Source organism: Eptesicus fuscus, chromosome 3 (assembly GCF_027574615.1).
Source record: "Eptesicus fuscus isolate TK198812 chromosome 3, DD_ASM_mEF_20220401, whole genome shotgun sequence".
Lineage (NCBI taxonomy): Eukaryota > Metazoa > Chordata > Mammalia > Chiroptera > Vespertilionidae > Eptesicus > Eptesicus fuscus.
In genome coordinates, this window is record NC_072475.1 from 51061662 (window position 1) to 51078255 (window position 16594).

The 16594-nt window shown below is 39.8% G+C and overlaps 1 protein-coding gene across 2 annotated transcripts in view; it reads left to right on the forward strand.

Moving 5' to 3' along the window:
* The window catches only part of OPA1 (OPA1 mitochondrial dynamin like GTPase), a 92934-nt gene that overhangs the window by 29732 nt on the left and 46608 nt on the right, over positions 1–16594 (forward strand). For both annotated transcript variants that reach the window (XM_054713836.1, XM_054713837.1), the window contains 11 exons: positions 333–437; positions 2291–2377; positions 3253–3366; positions 9336–9416; positions 9543–9617; positions 9923–9994; positions 10077–10176; positions 10895–11025; positions 14467–14539; positions 14633–14705; positions 15648–15763. In XM_054713836.1, coding sequence (XP_054569811.1) covers positions 333–437; positions 2291–2377; positions 3253–3366; positions 9336–9416; positions 9543–9617; positions 9923–9994; positions 10077–10176; positions 10895–11025; positions 14467–14539; positions 14633–14705; positions 15648–15763 — 1027 coding nt within the window. The remainder of the gene's footprint in view (positions 1–332; positions 438–2290; positions 2378–3252; positions 3367–9335; positions 9417–9542; positions 9618–9922; positions 9995–10076; positions 10177–10894; positions 11026–14466; positions 14540–14632; positions 14706–15647; positions 15764–16594) is intronic.

Sequence of the window (16594 nt, forward strand, 5' to 3'; positions counted from 1 at the left end):
TTGATATAATAGGAAATACTGCTTCATGGAATGTACTTAAGGATGGGCTTTAAATGCTTACATTTTTAAGTAATTTAATTTCTTCATTGTAAATACCAAAGAATTTTCCAAATAAAATGCCAAATTGTAATAGAAAACTATAATGAAATTTATTGTTTGAGATCTTCATAATTTATTCTCTCAACATTTTCATAAGAGCTTTTGAAATGAAATAATTTATTTTGAATAGTTAGGAGATATGACTTCAGGATTTTAGAAGCTTTTAATTTAGACTTAATGTTATCTATTAACCCATCTTTTTCTTATGTAGTTATGATATTATTTTGTTTCAGTTAAAGTACCAGAGAATCTTGGAACGGTTGGAAAAGGAGAACAAAGAACTGAGAAAATTATTGTTGCAGAAAGATGACAAAGGCATCCATCATAGAAAGCTTAAGGTATTTTAATTTTATCTTAATTTGTTGGTTCTCAGAACTTTTCATGTTCATCAATACTTGTGTGTAAGGGACCATAACCATAATGTGTTCTATCCTCCTTTGTCACCTGCTATCCTTCAGGGATAGGAAGTTCTCTTCCTGTATATAAAACACATTTTATAAATTGTAGTTTCCAGACATTTATTTTAAACTATGCCCATAAAGTCTTCATACTTTTACCAGCCATTTCTCATGAATCAGTTTATTTTCTGAAATACCTAGTATATCTTTAGGCCTGTTTCCTTTCTACAGCTATAAAACCAGAATTCTGAGTTGATGGATGTTTATATATGACTTACCATCGTTGCCTTATTTATGTTTCCAGTGAATGATTAGGCTATTTCCTTCAGTTTTAAGAAAGTTAACATTTTCTTTTGGATTGTTCCTTGGGCATTTTAAAGAATTTTTGAAAAAGCATATGCTGGTACTGTTATCAGCATATTGGTAATTACCATTATCAATAAATTAAGCCCTAGCCGGTTTGGCTCAGTGGATAGAGCATTGGCCTGCAGACTGAAGGGTCCCAGGTTCGATTCTGGTCAAGGGCACATGCAGGAGGCAGCCAATCAATGATTTTCTCATTGATGTTTCTATCTAGTTGAAAAACAAAAACAAACCAAAAAAAATTTATTTCCCACTAAACCAAGCTGTACATATTAAATTAAATTGAAGTAATTCTTCTAACTTACATCCCCTATAAATAAACTGAATTTGTGTATAGCAAAACTGCAATAAGTCATGGCACATACATTAGGTACATGGTCCAAAGATATGCAATTGTAGTTTAAGCAACATGTATTAGTAGTTCTGACTCTAAATCAGGATTGCATAAAAAAAAAAAATAGCATGGCTTTATTTACAGATTACACACAGCAATTGAGAAAAGTTATGTCCAAGTGTTAATATATTTTGAGAGTTTATGTCAGAAAAAGTATATTCTGTCATAGAATAAAATGTCAATGAAAATTTAAAGAAATTTTTGTTTATTTTTTAGTGGAGGGATAGCAGTTGCTTCACATTTATTATTTCTAGGTGTTAAGAGATGAAGGGAATTGTAGGCCCTTATTTTGTTTCTACCTTAGCGTTAAAACTTACCTTTAATTATTAAATGCTTGATAGCAGACCTTTTTTCCCAGCCAGGGTATTTGTTCATTTATTCATCAAATACTTACTTGAATCTTGTTATTTGTCAAGTACTGTGTTTGATCCTATTTCCACTTACAGGTCTGCCCCTGGTCCTCTCACTTATTAGCTGTGCAGTTGTTAAAGTACACTTAATCATGCTTACTGATTTAACCATCTTTTTGGTCATTCTTTCTCCACTTTAATCTTCTTTTCAGTCTTTCTTTTCCCACCCCACCCCCCCACCTCCTTTCTATTTCTATCTCTATCTCTATATCTGACACACACACCAAATTTAGTAGAAGATGATTGCCTTTCAATTGGTCATCTAACACCTTATTTGGCCTTTATGCTATTAATGATTTTCTTTGTTGGGCATTTAATATTAACTCTTCAATATTAAATAACAACTTCCCTCTTTTACCACTTAGTTAGAAAGTTAGGAAATCCTGAATCAATGTACTTTAATTATCAGTGTATCTCTAAATAAAATAAATTGGATAAATTAGATAAGAAATGAAATTTTATTCTATACTGTTTAACTATGACTGTGTATTTGCATAATTAGAAAAAACAATACCATGATTTTGGAAAACATGAATTTATCAGCTTTTTTTTCCTCTTGACACATCTATGGTATTTTTTTTAAATGTTTTCACTGTTTAATTAATATTATTTTTTTACTTTTGTAGAAATCTTTGATTGACATGTATTCTGAAGTTCTTGATGTTCTATCTGATTATGATGCCAGTTATAATACACAAGATCATTTGCCAAGGGTAAGTGAAAACTTAATACATAGTGAACTGACCCCTTAGCAAAAATTTACATTTTAAAAAAGTTATGTGTATGTACACACACCCATTACATACACATACATATATACATATACACACAGATTAAACCAGAGACATATATTTTTTATTTATATAATACTAGTCGCCTGGTGCATGAAATTTGTGCACGGGGGGGGGGCGGGTTGGAAGGGTGTTCCTCAGCCTGGTCTGCACCCTCTCCAATCTGGGACCCCTCAGGGGATAACCAGCAGTCGGACATCCCTCTCACAATCAAGAACTGCTGTCTCCTAACCGCTCACCTGCCTCCCTGATTGCCCCTAACCACTTCTGCCTGCAGCCTGATCACCCCTAACCACTCCCTACCAGCCTGATCGACACCTAACTGCTCCCTGCCAACCCGATCGCCTCCAACTGCCCTCCCCTGCTGGCCCGATCGCCCCCAACTGCCCTCCCATGCCGGCCCGATCGCCCCCAACTGCCCTCCCCTTCAGGCCTGGTTGCCCCCCCTGCAGGCCTGGTCCCCCACTGCCCTCCCCTACTGGCCTGGTCTGCCCCCAACTGCCCTCCCCTGCTGTCCTGATCACTCACAACTGCCAGCCATCTTGTGGTGGCCATCTTGTGACCACATGGGCGTGGCCATCTTGTGTGAGGGTATGATGGTCAATTTGCATATTACCTCTTTATTGTATAGGGTATGCATACATGTATCAACTATCAATTTTTTCATGGATGATATTTTTCAAATTGTTTAACTGTAGATACTTGAAAAGACTAAAAAAAAAATCTCAGTAGCATTTCAAATATATTTAAGTATAAGTTGGTATTGAATAAATAAATGTTATTGTTTTTGCCATAAGGTTGTTGTAGTTGGAGATCAAAGTGCTGGGAAAACTAGTGTGTTGGAAATGATTGCTCAAGCACGAATATTCCCACGAGGATCTGGGGAGATGATGACACGCTCTCCAGTTAAGGTAAGAAAATAGGCCATCTGAATGAAATTTCTTAGAGCCTTGTTTATTACGTTGAAATGAAGAGTTTTAACTAAAGAAAGAATTGACACAGCATTTGGAATTATTCCTAATAAAAATAAGTAGGAGGCACAGTCAGGAAGCCAGTGTAACAGGAGCTGAATAAGGGGAGAGGAGGACAGTGGTGCAGTGGGAGGCCAGGCTATCCTCTTATTATGCTTTGGAGTTTAGTCTTGAGTAAGAGAATAGAATCTTGAAAGTGGAGTTAATATATATATAGACTAGAGGCCCGGTGCACGAAATTCATGCACAGGGGGGTGGGGGGTGTCCCCTCAGCCCAGTCTGCACCCTCTCCAATCTGGGACCCCTCGAGGGATATCTGACTGCCCATTTAGGCCCGATCCCACCTAAACTGGCAGTCGGACATCCCTCTCACAATCCAGGACTGCTGGCTCCCAGCTGCTCGCCTGCCTGCCTGCCTGATTTCCCCTAACCTCTCTGCCTGCCTGATCACTCCCTAACCACTCCCCTGCCAGCCTGATCAACGCCTAACCGCTCCCCTGCTGGCCTGGTCACCTCTAACTGCCCTCCCCTGCCAGCCTGGTCACCCCTAACTGTCCTCCCCTGCAGGCCTGATCGCCCCCAACTGCCCTCCCCTGCTGGCCTGGTCACCCCTAACTGACCTCCATTACTAGCCTGGTCGCCCCTAACTGCCCTCCCCTGCAGGCCTGGTCCCCCCCAACTGCCCTCCCCTGCAGGCCTGATCACCTACAACTGCCCTCCTCTGCTGGCCATCTTGTGGCAGCCATCTTGTGTCCACATGGGGGTGGCCATCTTTTGTGTTGGAGTGACAGTCAATTTGCATATCACTCTTTTATTAGATAGTATAGTTATCTAGCTTTAATGTCAAAAATGTAGAAAATGGGGCAGTAGCAGTTGAAATATATTGGGTCAAATAAGTGTTTTAAAGATATTTATATGCTACTAGAGGCCTGGTGCATGAAATTTGTGCACGGGTGGGGTCCCTAGGCCTGGCTGGCAATCAGGGCCAATCAGGGCCAGGCCAGAGAGGAGGCAACGGTTGCTGGGTCGGGTGCGGAAGGAACAGATGCCAGACACCCAATGCTGCCATTGTCAGTACCCCACCACCTCACAGTTCCTGCCTCCCCCCCTTCTCCTTCCCTCGCCACTGTGCCACCACCACAGTGGGTGGGTGGCGGGACGATTGGGGCCTGCTGGCCGGGGGGGAGGGACAGGTCACAGAAGGTTGGCCACTGGCCCCAAGGAGGGAGCCAGCCCTAAGGGGCCGTGTTCACCATCACCCACCTCTGGTTCCCCGTCCCAGCCTGGGGGGCAAGGGGAAGGACTGCGGGAGGTTGGCTGTGGGAGCACACTGACCACCAGGGGTTAGTTAGCTCCTGCTTTGAGTGTCTGCCCCCAGTGGTCAGTGCTTATCATAGCGACCAGTTGTTCTGATCGCTTAGGCTTTTTTATAGATAGATAGATAGATAGATAGATAGATAGATAGATAGATAGATAGATAGATACTATACTTTCCGGCGTATAAGACGACTGGGCATATAAGATTTTCCTGGGTTAAAAAGTCGTCTTATACGCCAGAAAATACAGTATATTGGACTATATTGATGGGATTAGATATAATGGATTAGATATATTGGACTACCGTATTTTCCAGCGTATAAGACAACTTTTTAACCCAGGAAAATCGTATATGCCCAGTCGTCTTATACGCCGGAAAATACGGTAGATAGATATTGATATAGATATGTTATGATCTGGTTGAAAAAAAAATGATGCAAGAGAGAGGGAGCAAAGTTATTGAGGTAAGAGTCTGGGACTCAGTGTACAAGTTGTCCATATATAGAAATACTGATAATTCATCCATGGTTACAGGAAGGAAGTCTATGGCTTCAGAGTCTCTCATTCCAAAAATATTCATTAGGTGCTTAATATGTGCCAGCACTGTTCTAGGCAGTGTGTTGGTAAAGAAAACAAAGATCTTTGACATAATGGGGGATATGGTCTAGTAGAGAGAGACAGATAATAAATAATCTATACTAATAAAAGGGTAATATGCTAATTAGAGCAGACGTCTTTTGGACGACCTTCTGGACGTCCTTCCAGGCATAGCCGCAGCGGCTGCAAAGGGCCCAGGCTCAGGCTGACAGTGGCAGCAGCGGGGTAATGGGGGCGGCGCCTTCCCCTGATCTGCCAGGTCGCCTCCTGCAGAGAGAGGTCAGACTGCGGTTTAGGCCGGGGGCCAAGGCAGAGGCAGTTAGGGATGATCAGGCGGGTAGGGGAGCAAGTTAGGGGTGATCAGGCTGGCGGGGAGCAAGTTAGGGTCAATCAGGCCAGCAGGGGGTCAAGTTAGGGGCGATCAGGCCAGCAGGGGGCAAGGTAGGAGTGATCAGGCCAGCAGGGGAGCAAGTTAGGGGCGATCAGGCAGGCCAGCATAGGGGTTAGAGCCGATCAGGTAGGCAGGCAGGCAGGTGAGCAGGTTAGGAGCCAGCGGTCCCAGATTGCGAGAGGGATGTCCGACTGGTCCTAGATTGGAAAGGGTGTAGGCTGGGCTGAGGGATCCCCTCCTGCCCGCCCCCCGTACATGAATTTAGTGCACCGGGCCTCTACTAGACATAATAAGTAACTAAGTTACATAGTATGTTAGAAGGTGGTAAGTGTGCACAAAAGAAAACAGTGGAGCCAGGCAACAGGAATGGTGGTACCAGGGTATTGGTAGGCTGCATGAGAAGGTAACAGTTGAACTAAGATTTGCAGAAAGTGAGGCAGGGATTTCTGTGGGTGTCCTGTTCAAGAGTGTTTAATGCAGAGTGAAAGTTAGTGCAAAGCTCCTGAGGTAATTAGGTGCTTAGTATGCCAGTGTGGCTAGAGCAAAGTGAAGAGTAGCCAGGTAATGAGTCAGAGAGATATTGGGGAGAGCAGATTATTAGAGCCTTGTAGGTTATCATGCAAAGTTTGGTTTTTGTTTTGAATAAAATGGAAGCCAATGCAGTGTTTTGAGCAGAGTAACAACATACTTTTTAAAAGGCTCACTCTGACTGCTCTGTTGAAATAGACATAGGCAAGAGGTATAGAACGAAGGAGACCAGGTGGGAAGCTATTGGAGTACCCAGGTGATACTTGTACCAGAGAAGTAGCAGTGAAGGTGGTAAAAAATGGTTGAATCTGAATGGAAGTAGGATCGACATGATTTTTTTACATATTTGATATGGAGAGAGAGGAAGTCAGTTGTCAGGATGACTTGAGGTTTTGGCCTGAATAAATGAAAGCATGTGATTGGCATGGGAAAGACTGGATTAGAATGAATTAGCTTTGGGGAAGAAAATCAGGAGTTTGGGACTTGTTAACAAAGAAGCAAGTTTGGAGAGCGGTCTGTGCTAGCTAGAGACTTAAATTTAGGAGTCATAATCAAATATCTAAAGGTAGTATAGAGAGCCCTGGTCTTCCTGGGTAAGATCACCATGGGAGCGAGTAGAGAGAAGACAGAATGGAGGCTTGTGTCCTGGGCACCCCGACATTAGAGATTGAGGGAAATGGAAACAATGAAGGAGTTTGTGAAGGAGCAACCAGTGTGATAGGAGGGAAGCCAGAACAGTGTGGTCTGTGTCCTGAAAGTCAGGAAGAAAATACCCAGGAGGAGGGAGTGGCGGGCAAGGTCAGTGCTGCTGGTAACCAAGAAAGGTGAAGGCTAAGAACTGATTATTGAATTTACAGTGGAGGCAAGTAGGTGGCAATGTGGACGTTTACTTCTGATTGCTTCTACTCCCTCAGAGACATAAGCTAGATTATCAGCTGTTAAGTAGAGAGAGGGAAGAGGGTATTGAAGATTGAATAAGTGGGAAGTATGAAGTCTTTTCTAGGCAAGTGATGAGTCCAGTATTGAGTTGATGAGGGAAGTCAAGAAAATATTAGGATTGCTGAGTGATACTTATGTCCCCATTAAGGTCTGGACACAAATTTAAAGGAACACTGTATGGTTGTGTGTGTGTGTGTTTTTTTTTTTTCTTTTAGTTCAGCTAGTGGTGTATTATAGAATAGTTGGAGAATTGGAGACTTGAAATCACCAAGGATGAAGGCCAGAATAGTGGTAGAAAATGAGACAGTTAGGCTGATGCTAAAATCTTTTAGAAATGGAGATTTTTTATAATGGCAACAAGCAGTCTGGTGTGATTCATACAGAGTGCACTGGGGTCTGGCTGCGAATTCAACCATGTTGTGTCAAGCTAGTTTCTTTTTCATCGTTCCATAGCAGTGATTTTTAACCTGTGTGCCGTAAGAATTTTTAAAACATGCAGTACCTGACTATTTAGTAAGGGGCACTGACCTCTTTTCTCTTACATTGTCAAATAAAAAAAGTACAACAGCCAGCACAATAGCCATTTGGTATGAATGAATCAAAATTATACCTATTTTTTGCTGTTGTTGTTAGACCGATAGAAAATATATTTTTTGGTGTGTTGCAGAATTATAGTAATTAACCTCATGGTGTGCCATGAGATGAAAAAGGTTAAAAATCACTATTCTGTGGTATTGTTTGGCTGTACCACACTTTACAGATCCATTTGGAATATGTCTAATTTAGGAAGAAAGAAAATGAACTCACTACACCTCATATCATTTTCTGTAATCGACTGTAAAAACATTTTAACCTACCTTTTACATTGTTATCAGCACTCTAATTGTAGTGCTATAGATGATGTTATATTTTAGGGGTTCACTTTCTTCTGTCAGGCTGATCCAGCATGGACACATTTCCTTGAAACCAACAAGACTGGTCTCTCTCCAGTGTGCCCTTCCTCCTTTATTTACCAGGATTTCTCCTGGGTTGACTCTGAACTCCAGATTTTTGTCTCTCCTTGAATCTTGACTTAGTGTTAGCCTCATTAGCAGCTTCTTTCTGCTTTGTTTCTTAATGTGTAAGTGCCTCAAAGGGAAATTATACGCAGAATATTCTGGAGGGCTCAGAATTCGGAGATTCATTACTGCTGTGCATTTTTTTCTGGGACCTTGGCACCCTGTATCTTGGCTGCTTGGGCTTCTCAATCCAGTAAAACTATTGCAAAGTTTTAAGCTTTTCTCTCAGGCCACAAATTAGCAAATGCCCTGGGGAAAATACCTGCAGGAATATCCCCCACAAGTTCTTTAGGTTGCTCTCTGTTGCCTTCAAACAGCTAGTTTTGTTATCTAGCCTGTTAATCTAATCTCAGTAGAAGAAATTGCATTTTAAAAGTGAAATTGGAAGCTTGAAACGTTATAGTACTTAAAAAGCAAGGAATGTGAAGTTGAGAAGTTGAAACCATTGACTGTTAACCTATAAGTTGTTAGAGAATTTCTTGCATTTATGGCACTGTTTGGGAAAAGGCTGTCTTAGCTCTTCTTACCACTCTCTTCTTTGACACCCTCGGTTTTGCTATAATGTCTTGTTATCTCTGCATATCACTGTCCCAGTATGTAGAGAGGTCTAAAACAGGGAGAGTCAATTCTTCACTTTCCACCTACCTACAACAGTTGATATAGTTAGCTCTCAATAAGTAGATGTTAAATAAGTGAATTGTCCTTTATCTGAATTTACCTGTGAAGTTAAAGGCAAGGTTTTCTTTTAGTTTTTCAGGTTTTAAATTAATGGTTTTGTGCTCAATACTCTATATAATATTGACTATGAAATAAAAAGGACAGTAGTATTTTAGGTCATGAAAGATACAAAGTAGCCATTGATCTTGTTGGGCAATCAGAATACATGTGATAGGTGTATGAACAATACAGATAAAGAACTCTGTGGTCTCCTGACAGCCCCCAGGGATCTTGGAGTATGTAGTATGAAGGGACACCTGGATTTGTGCGATGCAGGAGCCCTGTCTAGACCATGGAAGTTCTATGGGAATTAATATGAATTGTAAATGCATTATTACATTTCAATTTTCTATTAATTCCAGGTGACTCTGAGTGAAGGTCCTCACCACGTAGCATTGTTTAAAGATAGTTCTCGAGAATTTGATCTTACCAAGGAGGAAGATGTAAGTAGCATTCATGTGAGGTTCATGTGTGTAACTTTATAACCTGCGTAAGCTTATGAAAGACAACTACAGGGAGTATTTGTTAACTGAAGTTTTTCTCAGGACTTTGTTGTTTTCCGTTCATAGCTTGCAGCATTAAGACATGAAATAGAACTACGGATGAGAAAAAATGTGAAAGAAGGCTGTACTGTTAGCCCTGAGGTGAGTGTTGCAATTCATTTCACCAATGTATTGTGGAATCTAATGGTCATGATATGAAATAAATCATGATATTGGCATTGATATTTAGATTGCTGCTATTCCAAGATAACAGATAATTTTAATATTCCTAATATATCATTTTATGGGAAATTGTCTTAGAGTACTTTTAGGATCAGAAAAAGAACATTTTTCTGAGCACCATATCTGTATTGATGAGATACAGACTTTTCAGACTATATATCACCAAAGAGTTCCTAACAGTTTTCCCCCCCAACTTGTTTTGTTTTGTTTTGTCCCCTGAGTAGACTATATCCTTAAACGTAAAAGGCCCTGGACTGCAGAGGATGGTGCTTGTTGACTTACCAGGTGTGATTAATGTAAGTATATACAAAACTTGTATTTTGTCGTATTCCTTTGTGGAAAACATTTATAATGACATTTAAAACCTTTTTCTTTAAGACTGTGACATCAGGCATGGCTCCTGACACAAAGGAAACTATTTTCAGTATGAGCAAAGCTTATATGCAGAATCCTAATGCCATCATCCTATGCATTCAAGGTAAATCTATCACAAGATTTTAATTGCATTGATGTGCTTCCTTTAGCAATCCAGGCTTTGCTCTAAATATGCATTTTACATAAACATGCAAGATAAATATGTTTCACCCTCTTTTATTCGTTTTATTAGTAAATAGAATTGAAGTTGAGAATAATTTCACTGTAGGCATCAAAGAAATTTTTATTGGCTAGAACAGTGGTTCTCAACCTTTCTAATGCTGCGACCCTTTAATACAGTTCCTCATGTTGTGGTGAACCCCAACCATAAAATTATTTTCATTGCTACTTCATTACTGTAATTTTGCTACTGTTATGAATCGTAATGTAAATATCTGTGTTTTCCGATGGTCTTAGGCTCTACAGCAGCGTTGTCTCAACCTGTGGGTCGCGACCCACAGGTTGAGAACCGCTAGCAGGGTCGCCTAAGAGCAGATTTTTATAATAGAGAAGGCATTAGATTCGGTGTTAGCAGTCTTATCTGTGCTCCACCACCAGCTGGCGTGTCCTTGGGCAAATCTTGTTACTTTCCTGTATCTAGTCAATGCACCATCCAGCCTATTAGTCTAGTTCAGAACCACTGGGCTAGAATATCTTTTCATAACAAAGATGTATTAAGAAAATTTTTCTTACTATAATGTAGATACAACAATGTAGCTTGTGGAAATTTTTAAAATCCATTTTGCAATTATTACATTTTCATTTTTTATTTTATTTTTCAGATGGATCTGTGGATGCTGAACGCAGCATTGTTACAGACTTGGTCAGTCAAATGGATCCTCATGGAAGAAGGACGATATTTGTTTTGACCAAAGTAGACCTGGCAGAGAAAAATGTGGCTAGCCCAAGCAGGGTGAGGGAAAGTTCTTTATTATGAGATAAAAGATTATTTGTACAAAACTTGTATTTTACCTTATTTATTTGTGGAAAACATTTATAATGATATGACAGGAACTGTTTGTAAAAAAAAAAAAAAAATCCTTATGGAATACTTTTATCAGAGAGTAGTAGAGGGATTTTTCTTGGTGTTCTGTAAAAACAAAGTTTTGGAAAGTTATAGTAAATTATTTAAGTATAATTTTTAGGTATAAATAAAATTCCATAATTATAGTTTGTTAATGTTGTATACTTTAAATAATTTTGTATGCTGACTTACTGTCATTAACCTAATTCGTGATGTTTCTTTTTAAATTGATGTTCATAAGTTAGTGTAAAACTAGTGACAGTAAAGATTCCTTTTGGAACCTATGTATGCTTTTTTTTTTTTGCAGAAAAAAATTATCTTTCCTAACTGATCAAAGACTGTGTAGCAGATTTTTATAATAGAGAAGGCATTAGATTAGGTGTTAGCAATCTTATCTGTGCTCCACCACCAGCTGGCGTGTCCTTGGGCAAATCTTGTTACTTTTCTGTATCTAGTCAATGCACCATCCAGCCTATTAGTCTAGTTCAGTGATTTTCAACTGGTGTGCTGCAAAATTGTTTTAAAACATGCAATACCTGACTATTTAGTCAGGAGCCCTGGTCTCTTTTCTCTTAGATTCAAATAAAAAAATGACAGCCAACACAACAATAGCCATCGAGAGCAAATGAACCAAAATAATACCTGGTTTTTTTGCCAGATTGGCAAAAAATATATTTTTTGGTATGCCAAAGAATTTTAGTAATTAATTTATGTGTACCATGAGATGAAAAAGGTTAAAAATCGCTGGTCTAGTTGATCTGTTGGGTCATTTTCATTTCTGAAGTTCTGTGACTTCAACTTCCTATACTCGTTGCTCAGTGTCCCTAAAGGAAAGAAGTTTATTTCAAGGTAACATTATGTGTGTTATTGGGTTCAGGTCTTGACTTAGGTCATGCTCTCTACTTAATTGTAAAGGTATATGGTATCCTCATTAAGAGTGAAGAATCTGTAGCCAGATTGGTTGGTTTCAAATCCTGGCCCTACTGTTTGATAGCTTTGTAACCTGGGAAGTTATTTAAGTTTTTTAGTGCTTTAGGCTTCCTCATCTGTTGGAAATGAAGGTACTAGCTCATAAGTTGTGAAGGTTTAATGAGTTCAATACTTGTTTTAAAAGTGGTTGAGATAGTGCTTGGCACAAAAGTGTTATATACAGGGTGGCTGTCATCTGTTATTATTTTATTATTATATTCTTATCCCCCATAGAACAACAACTTCAGATATAAGTACCTATCCCTGCCTAGAATTTCTCTCCTTTCCACCTGAAGCTTTCTGGAACTGGGCCTCTCTATCAGGGATTCCCAAGACAGATCTCTCCTATGCTCACTGATTGGAGGACTCACAGGACTCAAGCACATAGTTATACTTACACTTAAGACTTATTTCAATGAAAGGAGACAAAGCAAAATAACAAAGGGAAAAGGGACAAGAGATGATGTCTAGAGTAAACCAGGCTCACAAGAGTTTTCAAGAGTCCTCTCCCAGCAGAGTCACAGAGAACATGCTTAATCCCTCCAGCAACAGGGTGCTCATTAGAGACTCAGCATCTAAAGTTTTTATAGGGACCTGGTTATGTAGGCACCCTCAGGTACCAAAATACAGACGCCCAAAGGAAAGCAGACGTTCAGCATAAGCCACATTGCCTGCACAATTGAGCTACTGTTATTTAGGGAAAGTTTTATATCATTGTAGGGAATTGTTTACTAGTTAAGTTCCCAGATGCCAGCCTAGGACAAGCAGGCCTTTTTGAGGACTGTGTTAACTCTTTAACTCTGACCTTGGCTTTGCCTTATTTTATGGGTGAGGCATGTTGTGGCAGTATTTGTCCTAATATAGAGAGAGGGGGAGAAGTAGGTGGAAGCAAATTTCTGTGCTTTCTTCCCATCGCTCTTCATTATTTTCATTTCTTTTTCCTCTTGTCTAGGATAGTGATTTTGTATTTCTTTTGAAATGCAATTTAAGCTTATTTATAGCAGTCTTTTTTTATACCAGAGTCAGCATTAGCTTAGGGATGTGGCCTATCTTAGAGCAGGGATTCTTACATCAGTAAGTCTTCAACTAGAGGGCCTTCTATGAGTAGGAACTCTTACACTGTGTGAATGATAGATCTCTGTACAAATGTGCATTTTTCTGGGGCCAGAGTCTGTAGTTTTGGATACACTTATAAAAGATTTTTGACCCTAAAAGAGTTGAGAACCAATGGTTACAAATATTTTTTTAAAAAGAGTATAAAAAGACAGTCCAACTTGGTTAGAATTTAGATTTAGATATTTGCAGAAGAGTATGGGGAAATAATAGCAGCTACCATTTATTGAATCTTCTGCATTCCTGGCACTATGCTAAGTATCATTGTTATCACATACTAGAGGACCAGTACACGAATTTGTGCACCAGTGGGGTCCCTCCGCCTGGCCTGCAGGATCGGGCTGAAACCAGCTCTCTGACATCCCCCTGAGGGGTCCCAAATTGCGAGAGGGCGCAGGCCAGGCTAAGGGACCCCACCGATGCACGATCAGGTCCAGGAAGGGACACTGGAGGTTGGCCAGCCAGGGAGGGACCGCAGAAGGACTCCAGGGCATGTCCAGCCCATCTCGCTCAGTCCTGACCGGCCAGACCCCAGCAGCAAGCTAACCTACGGATCGGAGCATCTGCCCCCTGGTGGTCAGTGCACGTCATAGCAACTGGTCAACCAGTCGACTGTCTGCCCTCTAGTGGTCAGTGCATGTCATAGCGACTGGTCGACTGTCTGCCCCCTGGTGGTCAGTGCACGTCATAGCGAGCAGTTGAGCGGCCTTAGCATAGTATTAGCATATTACTCTTTGATTGGTTGAATGGCCCACCAGTCGACCGGACACTTAGTATATTATGGTCAAAGGGAAGCCTGGGTCTCGGGTGCCAGAGGGAAGCCGGTGCCAGCAGCTGGGGCAAGGAAGGCCTACTCTTGCACAAATTTTGTGCACCGGGTTTCTAGTATAGGATAATTTTCTTAACAACCATTTTGAAAAAGTTGGAGCATGCTTAAGGCCACATAGCTAGTAAGTGGCAGAGCAGAAATTCAAACAGAGGCCTGACTCCAAAGCACTACACATCATTCCAAGTTTTAATTTTGGTACTTGTGTTTTAATAGAACATTTTTAATATACTAAAATTAAATGTATTTATTTTTTCCTCAAATAGAAATTGAAATACATTTTAATACTTTTGTATAGGTTTACATATTTAAATTAACTGTACATATATAGCATTATTAAATTTGCTTTCTAAATGGTGTATCATGCTCTTTAAAATTATGTAAACTTTTATCTCACATTTTTTTCTCACTTTTAAAAATAGATTCAGCAGATAATTGAAGGAAAACTCTTCCCAATGAAAGCTCTAGGTTATTTTGCTGTTGTAACAGGAAAAGGTATGCAAAGATGGATTACTGTAATTGAAGTTTTTGTTGTTTTCAAGTGATAAACATTTTCTCAGTGAGAACTTCACCATCGTCTTTCCCTAGGAAACAGCTCCGAAAGCATAGAAGCAATAAGAGAATATGAAGAAGAATTTTTTCAGAATTCAAAACTCCTAAAGTAGGTATCTTGTTTAAACATTTAAAGATTTGATAGTGAGGGAGTAGCTTGAACTAGTAGTTTTCACTTAAAAGTTTCTTTATAGCTGTTAGTTTAACGTTGATTTTTCAGAATTTTTCCCAGATGGTGATCTGTACCTACTAAATAAGTCCTCCAGCTACCCTGACAGAACTCAGAGCAGTTTATCAAATGGTGCAATACATGCTGACATAGCAAACTGCCCCTGGGGTTTGGGCAATGAATGACAGCATGGACACCTGAAGTTGTGTTACTTATAAAGTGATTTTTAAAAACCAACACTTACATTTTTAAATGCATGTATCCATTTCTCTTACAGTGTTGGGGAAAATTGAAGTGGGGCTGGGGATGTCAGAGGGGTATCCCTAAATACTAGTAGATATTGACAGAAATTATCAGAAAATACGATACTAAAGAAAAGCAAAAAGGAAGAGCTAAAGGGCACCTGAGTTATATTAAAACTTTATAAGAAGAGAGTCTCTTGAAGTGGAAAAGTATGTTTGCCTCTCTATTAGTATGTAAATCAATGTAGTTCTTATAGACATGCTATTGCGTATTATCCGAAGGGGTAGGAGCTGACGTGTATAGAACTGTGCTGTCCAGTACTGTAGTCACCAGCCTTGTGTGCTTATTTAAATTTAAAATGGTTAACATCAAATAAAAATAAAACTTCATTTCTTAATCACACTAGTCACGTATTTAAAGGATTCAATAACCCCATGTGGCTAGTAGTAGCTACCATATTGGTTAATTTAGATATAGAATAGTTTCTTCATCACAGAAAATGTTATTGGACAGTGTTGCTATAAAAATGTATACGTGGCTGTTCTCATTAGGTTATCATAACAAGCTCATTCTCAAACTTAGTGATGGTATCGTCCTTTTGTTATTTTAGTATACTTTAACTTTTGTTACTTTTAAAAGGGCCAGCATGCTAAAGGCACACCAGGTGACTACAAGGAATTTAAGCCTTGCTGTATCGGACTGCTTCTGGAAAATGGTACGAGAGTCAGTTGAACAACAGGCTGATAGTTTTAAAGGTAAGTTGGGTTTTTGAAATAAGGCAGCACATTTAGACATTGTATTAGCTGACAATCTTAGGCATCCATGAGGTTCTTTACTCCCTTTTTAACAGTTGCTTTTCAGTTCATTTACTATTAGATAGTATGTGGAAAATGGGAAAAAATTCCATTTTTCTATCTAGTATTACAAGAACAGGGTGTTTCCTCTTAGAGGAAAGATTGCTGGGAGCACATTGCGAGTTTCAACAGATTAGAAAGTTTGCAGTAGTATTTGGGAGAAAGAGCTTAAACTGCAGTGAAGTCAGAGTCCCCCTTTGGGGGTTGTGGGGAGAGGAAATGTGTTAGGAATCAGAGCAGCCTGTGCCTCAACTAGTTCCTGAATTCCATACTTTCCTGCTCCATGGCTTTGCTTCCATAGTTTCATTTGGTGAGAATACACATTTCTTCTTTTTTTTCATTTGGCAATCCTACCTATTTATTCCATTGGTCCCTAAGCAACCTTGTAAGTATTAGTATTAGTATTAGTCCCATTTTACAAAAGAGAAAACTGAGGGACAGAGTACCTTACCTAAGTAATACACCCAGCATCATGCAGCAGTAGACCCAGGATTTGAATCTTGGTATAAATGCAGAGTCCATGCTCTTAGCTACTATACTAAACTGTTTCCGTCATGTGTTTTGTGGATTGGATGTAGAAACTAGAGTCAAGGAGATTAGTTTGGAAAACTTGCAATATGAGATTCGGAGATGTTGAGAGCCCAGAGTACTCAGGAGGCATAGGTGCACACTTAAATTCAGTTAATGAAGAAGATATGCACGATAGCCTTGAACCATGCCTGTGGAAAGAGA